This window comes from Ovis canadensis, chromosome 26 (assembly GCF_042477335.2).
Source record: "Ovis canadensis isolate MfBH-ARS-UI-01 breed Bighorn chromosome 26, ARS-UI_OviCan_v2, whole genome shotgun sequence".
NCBI classification, from domain to species: Eukaryota; Metazoa; Chordata; class Mammalia; order Artiodactyla; family Bovidae; genus Ovis; species Ovis canadensis.
The window spans coordinates 43,782,580-43,798,609 of NC_091270.1; the positions used below are offsets into that span (position 1 = coordinate 43,782,580).

The window sequence follows — 16,030 nt, forward strand, 5'->3', positions numbered from 1 at the left end:
ATCAACAGATAAAGCCTTATGTACTAGAGCTGAAACAGCTCTGTTAAATGTCTCTCTCATCCATGCCAACAATTTCGCTTCTTCAGGACCATGGACCTTCCTTAGGAACATATACGCATTTCCCTAAAGAATCCTTAGGCTGTGATATATTTTTGAGTTAAACTGTTATTATTTATAGGAAAATTCTTTATGTCCACCATGAATGCACATCAAAGTTTACATAGCATTCATCTCCATGGCAGGCGCTTTATCTTACTGATTATTTTGGCAGAGAACATATTCCAAAAATCTCCCTGTGAGAAATAAAAACAAACCTCCACCCTCCAAAACTAGAAAAAAAGCCACAATTCTTCAGATCCCCTCTGGACCTGTGAGCTTATAAACTTTCTTGGAGTCCATTTAATGCCTGTGAGTCTGGCTGAAGCTCAGAGAAAGGGCTGGAGATGGGATGGTCTACAAATAGAGTAGCTAGGATTTCTGAGTTGGGCTTGATCTTCCACCTGTGAAAGTTTCTACATTACTTCCCCATGTGCCTTGTTTTATCCTCTCAGAAAATCAGAGGTTCATCATCTGAGGATGTAAAATATCATGTGAGAGGACTTTTACAGCCTAGAGAGCACCTTGGACACATTTTCTCCATCATTCAGCTCCTCATTTTACTGACAAGGAAAATTATGGCTGGGGAAATTGACTCCCCAAATCCATGAAGCTAGAAAGTTGCAGAGCTGTGAGACTCACTGGAGATTCCAGACTTTCTTCCTCTTTGTCATTATCTATCCTCTTTAATATCTGTTGTCTAAAGTACTGTGTAAATTAAAATGTTTTAATAACTGCATTAGCTTACTATTGTTCTGTAACAGATCACTCCAGTCTTACACTGAAAAACAACACTCATTTATCAGCTCCCAGTTCTGTTGGCCAGAAGTCTAAGCACGGCACAACTGGGTCCTCTGCATCAGGTCTTAGAAGAAAGACCTTGGCTAAAATTAGGCCATCGACTGGACTGTGTTATGAGCTACAGCTCAGGTCCTCTTTCTGGCTTATCAAGGCTGTTGGTGGGATTCAGTTCCTTGTGGTTGTAGGACTGGGGTCCCTGTTCTCTTGCTGGCTGTCAGCCAGGGTTGCTTTAAGCTCCTAGAGGCTGCCCTCCATTCTTAGGCACGTGACTCTCTCACTACACGGCAGCTACTTCTTCAGAGTCAGTAGGATGAACTTTCTCTTCAGGGAAGGCTCAGCCCTCCACTTAAGGACTTCCCTGATTGGGTCAGACCCACCCAGGATAATCTCCCAACCTAATCACAGGAGCGATAACCAATAATATCCATAGGTCCCACCCATGCTCAAGAAGAAGGGATCATACAGGGTATGTGCAGGATCATACAGGGGATGGGAATCTTATGATTAGAACTGGGATTCTGTTTACTAAATCTACTCATTCAAATACTCCTTTTCCATTTTTTTTAAACCTCCTTTTCCCCTTTACTGCCTCCTATTGAGTCAGTTAAGAGTCATCTGTCCTCCTGAAAACCCAGAAAGGGATGATGAGAGGAGGTGAATTAGGAGCAGTGAGATGGAAACTTCAAGTCCATAAAAATATCTGATTTTTTTTATTAGTTTTACTTATTCTTTGCAGACTTAAATGCTGATAAACTGTTAGTTGCTCAGTCGTGTCTGGCTCCTTGCAACCCCATGGACTGTAGCCTGCCAGACTCCTCCATCCATGGGATTCTCCAGGCAAGATGACCTAGCATAATTCAAAATTGCCTATTCAGCTATAACTGAATGGTAAAAAAAAAAAAAAAAATCACCTATTCTTTTGGCAAAATGCTTCTTTTAGTAAAGTTGGCCTGGATTCAGAGAGGTTCGAGGAAACCCGGATTCAGAGATGTTTGTTAGGAGCAGCAGAAGCTAGAATTCAGGGGACAGTGATGACGAACAGAGGTGCTATTTTTCTAGTGCCTCCTGTAGGCTGGACACTTGACTCATGTGAGCTCATTTAATCCTCCCCATAGTGATCTGTTACAATGGGTGGCATAGTCCCCCTTTTACAGATGAGCAGACACACGTGAAGGGGCAGAGTCAGAATTCACAGTTCCGTCTGCTTCACTGGTGCTCTCTCGAGGACAGGCTTCCATCTAAAAGTTCAAGGTGGAGACCATGACCCTCTGAGGTTCTCAGACACTTACACAGAGAGTAGTGGATGGTACTGGGGCTGGTGAGTAACCAGCAGTCTCTGAGACAGAGGCTATTATAACCAATCATAAAATAACAACTCTATAAAGGGACTCTACTTCTCCCTTCTAGAGTTATCATTAAAGTTTTCAGAAATCAAGATGAAAGCTTGGCATCATAAAGTTATTTTTCTTTATAGGGGAATTTAACAGATAAGGGATGAGTTGACTTTTATAATACCTCATGAAGATGGTTAATGAGAAAAGTATTGATATTACTATATGTTTGCTTCTTTTTAATATGAGCAAATCAGGCACAGAGTAAGTAAATGCGGGGGCTCAAATGGATAAGAACATAAAAATGTAGTGATAGAAACCAACTTGCCTTGTTCTTGAGTCCTGCTAACTATACCTCTGGTTGAACAAGTCAGTTAAGATTGAGCTCATAATGAGAACCCACTGTTTAGCACAGGGAACTCTAAATGGTCTGTGGTGACCTAAATGGGAAGGAAATTGAAAGAAGAGGGCATATATGTATACATGTGGCTGAATCACTTTGCTGTACAGCAGAAACTAACACAACAATGTAAAGCAATTATACTGCAATAAAAAATTTTTAAAAAAGATTGAGTTCATATAGCTGCAGAGCTGGGAAAAGTTGTGATTACTTCGTGAAAGCCCCCGTTGCATTGGGGTAAAAAGTTAAATTTGGAAAGATTTCAAAATCCTGCAACTGCTGCTCAATCGCTCTGAAATTGAATTTCATGTAAATTGGGAATTCTTTGAATACATTTACATCCTATTCATTTTCATAAACGTATGTCAGATGTGTACTTTATGAGATAGCACAATGATTCCTGAGGCATCATTCCTGTGGAGCAGAGAGACAGGCTTGAAAACAAACAATGAGAATCACAAAGGTGCTGAGCTGAGAAGATGTATAAGGAAGACACATGCAGCAGCAACCGATTCTGTGAGGGAGCATCAGGGAAAATTAGAAAAGGTGAGTTGTGAGTAGGGTCTGCCTACTAGGCAGAAAAGGGAAAGAATTTCTGTGCTGTGCTTAGTCACTCAGTCGTGTCCAACTCTTTGCAACCCCATGGACTATGTCCCGCCAGGATCCTCTGTCCATGGTGATTCTCCAGGCCAGAATACTGGAGTGGGTTGCCATGCCCTCCTCCAGGGGATCTTCCCAACCCAGGGATGAAACCCAGGTCTCCCATACTACAGGATGATTCTTTAAAGAATTTCTGCTAAGCTGCTAAGTCACTTCAGTCGTGTCCAACTTTGTGCGACCCCACAGATGGCAGCCCACCAGGCTCCCCTGTCCCTGGGATTCTCCAGGCAAGAACACTGGAGTGGGTTGCCTTTTCCTTCTCCAATGCATGAAAGTGAAAAGTAAAAGTGAAGTCACTCAGTCATGTCCAACCCTTAGCGATCCCATGGATTGCAGCCTTCTAGGCTCCTCTGTCCATGGGATTTTCCAGGCAAGAGTACTGGGGTGGGTTGCCACTGCCTTCTCCGAAAGAATTTCTAGGGAGAAGGAAAAACAGACTTAAAGCTACAAAGTAAGAAAAATATAGTTCAGTGTGAGCAGAGTATACTAAACACCAGGAGAAGACAGAAAAGAGGTTGAATATTTATGCAGCACTTAAATTGGGAAGGACTTGACTACCCTCTAAGGAGAAGTTTCAACTTTATGGCAACAGGAATCCAATAGAGATGTTACATAAAGGATGACAAGATAATAGCTGTATTTTAGAAGATTAATTCTAGTAGCAGGAAGGAGGATGGCTGCCTGGGAGAATGGAAACTGAAGCAGTAAGAGGGGAATTTGGAAAAGGTCTGTTACAGAATGACTGAGCGCCCAGATCAGGGGAGAAGGAAAGGAGACAGATGATGAGGGTAAAAACTGCTTCTGATAAGAGTGCTGGGATGGGGGCACCAAATGGCTGAAATCAGGAGAAGAAAGGGGGATGTGAGAAGAAAAATGAAAGATGACACCTAGTTTCTGATCTTCAACTACGTCTGGTTTGGGGGGAGTGGGAAATGGAAGAATGGGAATTAATTGTTTAGTTTGAGGTATTTGGAAACAGAGGCTTGGAGTTTAGGGGAAAATGATACACACACACACGTTTGTGAATTACCAACAGTTGATATTGTGGCAGTGAATGACATTTTTCTAAGATTATCGGTATTTAAGAAAAAAACAATAGATTTTTGTACAGCACATGGAACTCTGCTCAATGTTACATGAGAGCCTGGAATTGGGGGGGAGAATTGGATACATGTACATGTATGGCTGAGGCCCTTTGCTGTTCACCCGAAACTATCACAATATTGTTAATCCACTATACCCCAATAGAAAATAAAGTTTAAATTTTAAAAATAGAAAAAAAGTTTTAAGTATTGGATCATGAACCAGCGTGTATGATTCAAGTAGGAAAAAAACAAAATCAGGAAAAGGAGACAGAGAAAATTCTGCCACTAAGATACTACTCTGGGCTTCCCACACGGTGCTAGTGGTAAAGAACCCGCCTGCCAATGCAGGAGACGTAAAGAGACACGAGTTTGATCCCTAGGTGGGGAAGATCCCCTGCAGAAGGGCATGGCAACCCACTCCAGTATTCTTGCCTGGAGAATCCCATGGGGAGAGGAGCCTGGAGAGCTACGGTTCATAAGGTCGCAAAGCGAAGTGAGTTAGCGTTCGTACATGCAAGATATTATTACTATGAGTCCCAGGAGAAGGTTTTAAGATGATGTTTGTATCAATGTTCCCAAGCATAAGGACTAAGAGGGCGATGCTTCATATGACAATTAGGAAGGCAATGGTGAATTCTGAGCAGTTCCATGAGGTTGGTGATGAACTGGGAGAGCAGATAGATTCCTTGAGCTGATAAACAAAAAAGAAAGGAGAGTATTTGGCCATAAAGGGAAAGGAAGGGACAAGAGAGGATTTTTTTTTTTTTTTTTGTCCCAGCTTCTTCGTTAGAATGGAGAAAAACAATGTTCATGGAGAAAACTGAGTAATTAGAGTGACCTGGCATTAGAGATTGGTGGGTGGATTCAGCAGTAGGACAAGCGAGGGAAAGAATTAGCAATAGTTTGATGACAGGGTCTTAGGTAAGAGGGGGGAGAAAGTACATTTTAAAAGAAAACGAGTTGAGAGAAAATACGTATTCTTTACCTTGCACTTCTGAGATAGAACTGTAGTTTTCGTACCCATAAGAAGCACACACAGATGTAAATCCTAGCCCATTGCAGGCTCTCAGGGGTTTACTTACTATTATGAAAATAAAGGTGACAGCTGATTTCCACCTCATTCTGTTAGATGATCTTTTGGAAACCACAACAGATACAACAGGAAAAAGAAAAAAAAAAAAAAGACGGCGGAATTCCAAAGCAAGATAATTACCACCTAAGTAAAAGAAAGTTTCTCTTCCTACGTACAATGCCAGGGCTGGTTTTGGTCAGTCTTGAAGATGTAAGTCCCAGATGGACAGAAAGGATTATTTATACCTGCTTCACAAGATCTCACAGAGTTCAAATCGCTTTAGGATTGAACAAACACTCACAAATGCTCATCCAAACATACTTCTTAGACATTCAGTTGAATATCTAGGTTCTAGAACACCCCCAGAATTTATCAAAAAAAAAACGAAGAATCTTACATGCTAGTTAAGATGCTAGGCAAGACCAGAGCATCCTGGACCATCTGAATTAGGTAATCTCCATCTTGTATTTATGGGAAAGAGTTGGAACAAACTGAGTCTTTATGATTAAGCAGAAAAGACAACATTTTCCATAAGAATGTAATCTTCTGCATGGTTGGTCCCCAGTTATTTTTTGGATGGTCATTTAGTTTCTGTCAAGTTAGCTAATTATCCTGCTAAATCATTTTTACAGGATGACTTGCTTTCTTGAGTGGTTAATACTTGTGAAATTCTTCTCCCAAATGAATGAGGATTGAAAGATGTATATTTTTTAACACACACATATACAAAATTTCCCAAACATCTAGTGTGTTGAAAGTTGGTCCGTTGCAAAGGAACTAGAATTCTAGGCCAGGGTCCAGGGGTGGAGATGACTATAACATTCCACTGAGAGCTTCACTCTTGGCTCTGAGCTCAAAATGAAAAATCCCTCGTCAAGTCAGAAACATGAAGTATGGGGTCTAACTTGAATAGGAACTGAAAAAAAAAAAAAGGCAGGGAGAGTAATATTTAGTAAGGAAGTTAGAAGGAATTATGTGGGAAAGAAGGAAAAAGAATAATTGTGGTGTTATTACATGCCTGGGCCAGGTACATAATACTGTGGGTCAGAATTTCATTTCATACAGACCAGTTATCATGATGACATTGTGAAGTAATTTCCTATATACTATAATCTGTTTTGGAAACGCTTTCTACCAGGTGTCTCTTCTGGGACATACCAAAGCAAGGAGTTGATCTGTTAAATTACTCACACTGTTCAAATATTTGAAGTACTAATTCATCACTCACGACCTTAAATTTGTATTTTCACATCATTATAAATTCAACAGGGGTGAATCTTTCCACAATAATGAATAAAGTGACTCTTGAAAGGAAAGATGTTGACCTTGGAGATGATCTTGTGGGATGACTCTTAAAAGACATCGAAGCATCTGAATCTCTCTCTGGGCTGTATATTAGATGTTCACAGAGTCTGAACTCCACACATGTATGGACAGATCCTTTGTTATATGGATATACCTAGTGGGGAGTGAGGAAAATATCAGGGGAGTTAAATCTAAACACAAAGATAATTACAAGGTGGTTACTTGGAGCAACTTGCCAAAATGGCTGTATATGGACTTACCACTAGTCTGTAAAGTGAAAAATAATCCTGTGGGATTATATGATGCCAAGGCTAGAAAGGGCTTTTTAACTCTCTGTTAACAATGATGTGTTGAAAGGTTTTCATTATCATTTTGTTAGAACAGCCTTGCTAAAACCTGGTCTCTCTGTCACATCATACAAATGCAAGGGAGGAAATGGAGCCAATAAATAGAATCTACAGGTGAAGTTTGCAGAGGCAATTTAGGAGAAAAGGTAAGTATTTCTGTGGGATTTTAACATTTCACAGAAGTTATCACCTCAACTTCTAAAGTTTTGAGAAATTATCAAAATCTGACCAATTAGTCAGGGGTTTTATTCTATATATTTCTTCCTGGGGAGGCTTAGTCAATAGAAATTATCCCAAAATGTCATGCCTGGTACCACAAGAATCATTATTATTTAAAAATTTGACTAAATAAACATAAGCATGGAATTCCCTAGTAGCTCAGATGGTAAAACATCGACCTGCAATGCTGGAGATCTAGGTTCAATCCCTGGGTCGGGAAGATCCTCTGGAGAAGGAAACGGCAACCCACTCCAGTATTCTTGCCAGGAGAATCCCATGGACAGAAGAGCCTGGTGGGCTACAGTCCATGGGGTCGCAAAGAGTCAGACACAACTGAGTGACTAACACACAAACATAAGCAAACACACATATGTATATATAGTGTTATCCTCACTTATTCACCAGTTAACAAAATATATGTAATTGTCTATGATGAAACAAGCACAGTGGTAGAGATATACCATAGAATATGAAATAGTTTTTGCCCTCAAAAAATGTCCAGTGGGAACAGGTCATTGTAAAAAAAAGAAATCACAAAAACACTGTACAAAAAGTCACAAAAAGATCCTTGCAAAAATAAAACACACACACTAATGGGACTTCCCTGGTGGTCCAGTGGTTAAAATTCTGTTCTGTCAATGCAGGGGTTCAGTCCCTGTTTGGGGAACTAAGATCCCACATGCTGTGCTGCACAGCATTAATTAAAATTAATTTTTAAAAATTTAAAAATAACCACACACACAAAATTAATTACAAGCTAGTAAGAAATGTTATGGAGGAGACATAAGAGTGGAGTGGGAGATTAAAATTGATTTCAAAGGAATGGAAAGCTCTTCTCAACAACTGAAATTTAGTTGGAGCCTGAGAGAAAGTGGAATTAGACCCAAAATGGTAGATGTGGGAAAATTCAAGCGGAGGAAACAGCAAGTGCAAAGGCACCGAGGCCAAAAAGAATGACAAGTATTAGAGGCACGTTTCCAAGAAGCCTGCATGGCATGGGGCATAGAGAGTGAGAGATGAAGCATAGTTAGTTCAGGCTGGAGTTAGTGCCTAGGCCTTCAAGGACACTGCATGTGGTTCTGGGAAGCAAAGGACGACTGGGTTAGATTTGCATTTCAAAAAGACTCGGACTGCTGTCTGTAGCAAAATAATTGGAGGGAGCAAGAGTTCGAGTGGAAAGCTTTAAGATGATCAAAGCAAAGATAGGATGAAGGCTTGGATTTGGGTGGTGCTTAGAGAAGAAAATAAAAGGAGACAAGTTACAATGACAGGACTTGGGAAGGGGTTGGCTTCGGAAAGGAGGTGTCAGAGATGATTGTCAGGGGAGGTGATTGGTAATTGACTGCTTGAAATGCTAATATGAGAACCAGGCTTTTCATGTTCACCTTATTCTATTTAAATTCATTCTATGCAGAACCAGTTAGTCCTTACTAGGAGCAATGCATGGTGCTGGGAATTCTCATGGATAAGTGATATGAAAAAAAAGTAGATAAAGTGATATACATAATTTCTACCTTTTATAGATTCACAATCAAATACAGTGTTTCTCCTTTCTAATAGATGAAATAACTATATGCCACACATATAGGTGTTTATACACAAATACAGATGTCTACACACATGTATGTCTACATACATATATGTGCATATATGGGCTTCCCAGGTGGCTCAGTGGCAAAGAATCTGCCTGCCAATGTAGGAGACATGGGTTCGATCCCTGGGTGGGGAAGATCCCCTGGAGAAGGAAATGGCAACCCATTCCAGTATTTTTGACTGAGAAATTACATGGACGGAGGAGACTGGTGGGCTACAGTCCATGGGGTCACAAAAGAGCAGGACATGACTTAGTGACTAAACAATGACAACATGTACAATATATGTATATATATATATGAGGTCTGTATCACAGATATTAAGTATATATTGAAAGGAGATGAAGAATATGAAAATAAGTAATTAGTGTGGAGTTCAAAAAGATAAATCAAAAAATTATGTAAGATTGTATTCTTAAAAGAAATTAAAATGTTTCAGACTATTAAGTTTTACATCTCCAACTTGTTACAGATCAGATTTATGACTTTAGCCCTGTTTTTCAAAGTGTCCACAAAAAGAAATTAGACTCAAGCATTCAGATGTATAATCCATTTTTTATTCCATGATGTATCCCTATAATCATGAGAGTAATCCTATCATTAACAATAATGATAAATAATAACAATCATTGGTATGGGATGTTTACAAATCATACATAGCAGAAAAGCATAAATGTAGATTTCATTTTAGTGTTGTTGAAATGTTACCATTTTTTTACCTGTTTAGTATTTTTCTTAGGATTCTAAACTCACAATTTGTTAGCAAACCGACTCTTCACAGCAGACCGAACATGACTAGTTTATAACTTTGTTGAATATTTTCCAGATGTACTGGAGGACACCATCGCCAGTTTTGCAAGGGTATCTTGTTGGTCAGAAGTCCTTTGTTTAACAAACTCAGCTTGGGTGTTTATTCTAAGAGTCTAACTAAACATAGAGGACAATTGCTAATCAGTGAATTCTTAAGGCTGCTTTCATTTCATCCTCCTTACACAATAGTCTTTGCTTGTTTCAGTTTTGTGTGTTTCCCTTTGATTGCTTGTTAATATCTTTTCTGTAGTGATAGTATGTGAAAGTAGTATCTAATCTCTGAATTAGTATATAATTATTGATCATCACTATAATTGTGCAGATAGTGGAATATACTTGGAATCACTAGTAGTGAATTTGCCATGACACTAAGGAAGTTTCAGGGCCTTGGATTTCCTTTAATAGTGATGGATCTAAATTTGTATTTTTAATTTTTAAAATAATCTCTCAAATCTTAAGAGCTTCAGGTCTTAGAAAACTTATCTGGCTCTGCTTTTGATCTGTATTGTAATAATTAATTTGTTTTTATGCTTTTCTTATATTGTTTTGGCTTTATGAAAATGGGTCAATTTTTTTTTGTCTGCTATCTAGCATTTAGTTCAGTAAATGCTTTGTGAATTAGTGAATAAGTCATGTGCCTTTACTATTACTCTTGGAAAACACTTAACAAAATTATTAATTCATCATGTTCTATCTGCTGCGAAGAGTCAATCTGATAACAAAATCTTGAGTTTAAAATCCTAAGAAAAATCCTAAAAAGGTAACATTCAAACAACACTAAAATGTGTGTGGTAAGGGAGATTTTCTTTTGTATCCATGCATCTTTATAAATAACTATTTTGTTGCAAAGTTTAAAAAGTAATAAATTATCTTGTTAATTTTTAAAGTTCAAAATGTCTGCACAATTTTAAATGAGATTCCCATACTGTCAATATGTAAAATATTTTGCAAAAATGTAAAATATGGTCACATGTTAATGTACTTTCATTCTTCTTTCTTTCTTCTTTGCAAAATTTTCTTGAAGTGTTTTCCAAATGGGAATGAATGAGAGAAAAGGTATATTTGACCAGTTTCATAGATTCTAAGAGTGCTTCTAATAGCTAAAACATAGCCAAAGAAAAGTGTTAAGGCTTATGGTAGCATTTATTTTAAGCTGTCACTTACTATAACATCTCCATTTTGTCTTTATTTCTCAAGTTGTTATTTATACATCTCCACTCTGTTTTTCAGGAGTTGACATATGTTGACAGGCTAACAATATATTACCTGAGAACTGATATACTCTGTATAATAAATATATCCTCTAAGAGCTGAACAATACATAGTAAGTTAACAAACTTATACTGCGAAGACAAGTAATTGTTTCTAACGGGAGGTTCATATTTTGATTTTCAAGAAAGGAAAAAAATTCCCTCCTTTCTCCATCCTGTTCTGATCATTTCCAAAGTTTGATAAAAATGTAAAACAACAAAATTTCATCTGCTACTTCCTGACCACAGAGGTGAATAATTTAAGAATCATCTCATTGGGTTTTCTAATAGCTTCCTATTTTATTTGGAAAGATCTGAAACTTCATTTTTTAATTCCAAAATACATTTCTGCTTTATATCCTCCAATTCTAAAATAATGCTACATCTGCTAATCTGTAGCAATCAAATACTAAGCACTTACAGGGTCTCCAATCCTGGAGGAAAAGTTTCCTTTTTGAAAGGAGTCCCCTTTTCTGAGCTTTGCTGTTTTCCTGTTTGTTAAGTAGTGGCCCCACCTGGGAAAGCAGAGTTATTTTAGCCATCATTCACTCTCAGTTTACATTAGACTCTGTGGAATATTATAGTGCTATTCAGTATTCATAATCTCCCAGACTTTGCTGTTTTTATGGCCCAGTATAATTTATATGTGGTGTTTGTTGGAAGGTTATCAGAAGCTATTTGGACATAATATTTTTCACAGTAAACAATGATGGCACTACTGCTAAACCATCTTTTATTAACTTAATTCACCCAGTAGAATTGGTGTTTAAAACAATGCAAATTAAAGGAGAAAAAAAAATCATTCTTAATTTAGGACAGGTTTTAAATAAATGTCCTCCGTGCCTTACATAGCAAGAAAGCACCCAGATTTCTTCTTTATTTGAAGGGTGACATTTTAAAAAATACACTAAGAAGGTTGTATGTAGGTAATAGTTCATTTAGCATTCATCCCAGAGGATGGAAAATCCGGAGCAAATCCCTTTTAAAGAGGAGGAAGTAAATTTCACATATGGATGGTTGGTACTCACCTCTTATAGTCAACATGGGAGCCTGTCACTGCACATGAAGCTCTAACTTAGCCACAGCTGTCATCCTAACTAGAACAGAACGTTTTCTTTACTTGATTCTGGATCATTCCGCCCTGCGGATCACCCTGACCTTTCCCTGTTGTCCTTCGCGGCAGGGTGCTAACGTTTTCTGGATTTCATTGCTCTTTAGAATCTCCACCAGAGGGAGGACAAGGGAAGCAAAGCAGGTTTCACCCGCAGTTCTGAGGGAAGTTTGAATCCCCCCAAACTAGAAGGATCTCCAGTCTGTCTCTCCACTCCACCTCCCTGTATTCTTTCACAGCACAGCGGAGGGACTCCAGCTATCTCGGTAATTTTTTTTATCGCGGATTGCTTTTCAACCAGGGTTTTATCAGTTAACTTACAACTTAAATAATTAAGTTATAGTGAGAGACACTTTGGGAGACCCCCCCCCCCAACCCTTTGCAGAGAACAGGTTATTCTTTTAGGAAAAGCTGAAGATGAGAATTCTGGCAGGCACGTTGCTAAACGCAGAAAAGCAGGGCACAGACACACCAAGGAGCAGTTGAACGACCTTGGGGCCCTCTAATCATCCTTAAGGTTCCCTGAGCCCTTCCTCTATCCACAACTGCCTTACCCAGTGCCCTTTGCACCCAGGAGTTTCTCTTTGCCCTGCGTGCGTGTGGGGTTTTTCACGAAAGTCAGAAAGCACCGAAAGCCAAACTCCAAGGGGAAAAACAGCAACCGTTCCTTTCCTCCCCACGGTTCCAAGCCTTGATTTGGCGGGCAGGTGTCAGAGCGGCAAACTTTTGACTCCATAATTTTCTCTGCTTTGCAGGGCAGGGACCAGCCCTCCGGGGCGCTGGCTGGCGGGGAAGGGGCGCGAGGAACGGGAGCCCCCACGTCCCTTCCCGGCTCTCAGGATCTCCCGGGGCCGCGCGCCCCGGTTCCCGCGGGCGCCGCCGCTGCGGCTGCACGCAGCTTCCAGCGACCCCTGTCGGGGGTGCCCGGCAGCCGCCCCGCGCGCCGCCCCCCGCCCGGCCGGGCTCGGGGAGGGAAAGGGGCTGCGCCCGGGAGCGCCGAGCCCAGGCTCCTCCCGGTGGCGTGTCCGCGCCTCAGGGTGGGGGTGTGGTGGGGACGAGGGAGGGGGCGAGGCCAGGGGAGGGCGAGAAGGAGGCGCCAGCGTCCAACCTGCGGGTGGGTGGCGGTGGGGCAATTGAAAAAGAGCCGGCGAGGAGTTTCCCCCCCCAACTTGTCGGAACTCTGGGCTCGCGCGCAGGGCAGGAGCGGAGCGGCTGCGGCTGCCCGGGCGATGCGAGCGCGGGCCGGACGGTAATCGCCTCTCCCTCCTCGGACTGCGAGCGCGCCGGACCGAGGCAGCGACAGGAGCGGACCGCGGCGGGAACCGAGGACTCCCCAGCGGCGCGCCAGCAGGAGCCACCCCGCGAGCGCGCGCGACCGCGGGACGGAGCGCCCGCCAGTCCCAGGTGGCCCGGACCGCACGTTGCGTCCCCGCGCTCCCCGGCGGCGACAGGAGACGCTCCCCCCCAGCGCCGCGCGCGCCTCGGCCCGGTCGCTGGCCCGCCTCCACTCCGGGGACAAACTTTTCCCGAAGCCGATCCCAGCCCTCGGACCCAAACTTGTCGCGCGTCGCCTTCGCCGGGAGCCGTCCGCGCCGAGCGTGCACTTCGCGGGCGAGATGTCGGAGCGCAAAGAAGGCAGAGGCAAGGGGAAGGGCGGCAAGAAGGACCGAGGCTCCGGGAAGAAGCCCGCGCCCGCGGCGGGCGGCCAGAGCCCAGGTGAGTGCGCCGCGCGCCCGGGGCTCTGCGAGCCTGCTCCTCCTTTTTTTCCTCCTCCTCCTCGGATGCCGTCGCCTCTCCCTCGCCTGCCCGCGCGCCCTGCGCACCCGGCGCCTGGCTCTGCTCCCGGGCGTCCGCAGGGCCGGGCGATGCTCGCCCCTCCCTGGAGCCGCCCCTTACCTGGGCGCCGAGCCCCACCCGGGCGTCCGCGCCCCGCGCGCGGGGTAAGGGCGGCAGCTGGACCCGCGCCCCGGGAGGATCCGGACGCGTCGCGCTCCCTGGCACGGCCTTTGCCCAGCGCCGCAGAGCCGAGCCTCAGCGGGAGCCGGACCTGGCGTGCCGGAGCGGAGGCCGGGTGCGCGCTGGTCCCGCTCCAGCCGCTCTTTGCACGGGGCCCGCCTGCCCTCTAGCGAGAAAAGCGGGAACGGGTGTCCCCCCTTCCGAGCGCCTGGCTCGTAAGAAGGGGTGCTCTGGAGAGAGGCCACGCGAGCGCTCGCGCAGCGGTGTTTTGGGCTCCGGGGAGGGAGTGCAGGGTCCGAGTGTGCACCGACGTTCACCCGGCGTCAGCCCGGCGGTACTGGTGTTCAGATCAGCGGGGAGAGATTCCTAGAGATCAGCGAAGCAGATCAAACCCAGCCCAGCGCCAGGACTCAGGTCCACTCCCAAAACGTTCTCAAACTTTCGGCTTTGCAGTTCTATTTCTCGTGACCTCTTTGATCAATACGGTTAATTTATGTTCCCAAGAGATGCCCGTAAGGCAAAAGTTCACCTGAACTTTTGAACGCAGTTGCTTGCTGGTTGTAATAGAAAAGGAAATGCAGTTGAGACTTTCTAGAGAAAAGTCCACTGTTGGGTCATCAGAACACGGACGTGAGTGACAGTTTCACCCTCTGTTTCACCGAGAAGGTTTGATACTGTAGACCCTACCTTGGACCTAGGAGGCACTCCGTATAGATACTTGCTCATGAGTGACTCAGTGAAGATGCTAAAGGCGGGGGGCGGGGAGGGAGAAAAATATAAGGGCTTTTTTCTGCCTCTGCGATTCCCAATTCTTAATTGATCCAGATACCAGTAAGTCACTTAGAACATCCCCCAGCACAGTTTATAAAGCGCTTGTGAGGAATTGATTCAATAGCACTTGGTAGTACCATGACTGAGAAAGATAACAGAGGTATTTGCCTGTTCCTTGCAGGAAGAAAACAAGATTTGCCTAGTCCTCTTGTTGGCATCACTGAGAGCATTTCAGAGCCGGGCTTATTGGCAGAGACCTTAAGCAGGTTTTGAGCAAAACAAATTGAACAGAGAGTAATTGTTTGGCCACTGACCGACGGTTCCTGCGCCTGTTTCTATGATAAGATACTGCTGATCAGCTTCACTTTCCTTACCTTGCATTAGTCCTTAGGAGGTTGTAATTGAACTTTTCCTCCCCTCCCTCAATTTTGGAGATAGCCCATCGCGTTTTATTCAAGCAGAGCTGAAGTGCGGGAGCTGGATTAGCAATCTTCCTAAGTGACATTCTCTACTGCCTGTTCATAGGTCAGCCTAGTGAGTGAAAGAGCTCTTAGACCTGACCACAAGGGTAAAGTTGTTAAGAGTTTCTTGCGGGGCTCTCAAAGTGTTGTCCTGTCCTGCTTGGGAAGACTCCGCCTTCAGAAGTTTCTAGAGTCCTCTGGAGGTGGTCTGATGAATTAAGGAGGGGATAGTGGTTTGAAGTAGCATCTCTTTCAGTCTGCACTTTGTTAAGGCTTCAGGGCAGCAGTACCTTACTTAACATAGGCATTTCAGATAAGCACCCGTGGAGGTAGGAGATACTTTAAGAGCCAGCAGGCATTTCTGGGCCCTGCAGATCTCCTCTACTAGGTCGGCAGCTGTGTGGGGACCATCTAATGTTGTCCCCTGACACGGGGTCCCAGAGATTCCTTGGTGACTCTCATTGTGCTGTGCAGTCCCATCGCTGTAATCCCCTTTAAACCAGAGAGATCGGCATCTTTAAGTGATATTCTCTTTATTTTTTAAAACTTTTTATTTTGTATCGGGGTATAGACGATTAGCAATGTTGTCATGGTTCCAGGTGAACAGCTAAGGGACTCAGCCATACATACACATGTATCCATTCTCCCCTGAACTCCCCTCCCATCCGGTCTGCCAAGTAACTGAGCAGAGTTCCCTGTGCTATACAGTAGCACGGGTCCTTGTTGGTTATCCATTTTAAACATAGCAGTCTGTACTTGTCCA

At 43.3% G+C, this 16,030-nt stretch overlaps 1 protein-coding gene and 1 long non-coding RNA gene across 8 annotated transcripts in view; one reads left to right on the forward strand and one right to left on the reverse strand.

Annotated features, from left to right (window-relative positions):
• LOC138430858 (uncharacterized) overlaps positions 1-14,354 on the reverse strand; it is a 38,921-nt gene extending 24,567 nt beyond the window's left edge. Inside the window, exon 1 of the long non-coding RNA XR_011253411.1 lies at positions 13,976-14,354. This is a non-coding gene — a long non-coding RNA (uncharacterized lncRNA). The remainder of the gene's footprint in view (positions 1-13,975) is intronic.
• The window catches only part of NRG1 (neuregulin 1), a 232,663-nt gene continuing 229,695 nt past the window's right edge, over positions 13,063-16,030 (forward strand). For 3 of the 7 annotated variants that reach the window (XM_069572865.1, XM_069572856.1, XM_069572860.1), the window contains exon 1: positions 13,114-13,795. In XM_069572865.1, coding sequence (XP_069428966.1) covers positions 13,696-13,795 — 100 coding nt within the window. In that variant the 5' untranslated portion in view covers positions 13,114-13,695. Of the gene's footprint in view, positions 13,796-16,030 lie in introns of all 7 variants that reach the window. The other 4 variants (XM_069572866.1, XM_069572857.1, XM_069572868.1 and 1 more) reach the window with 3 other exon arrangements.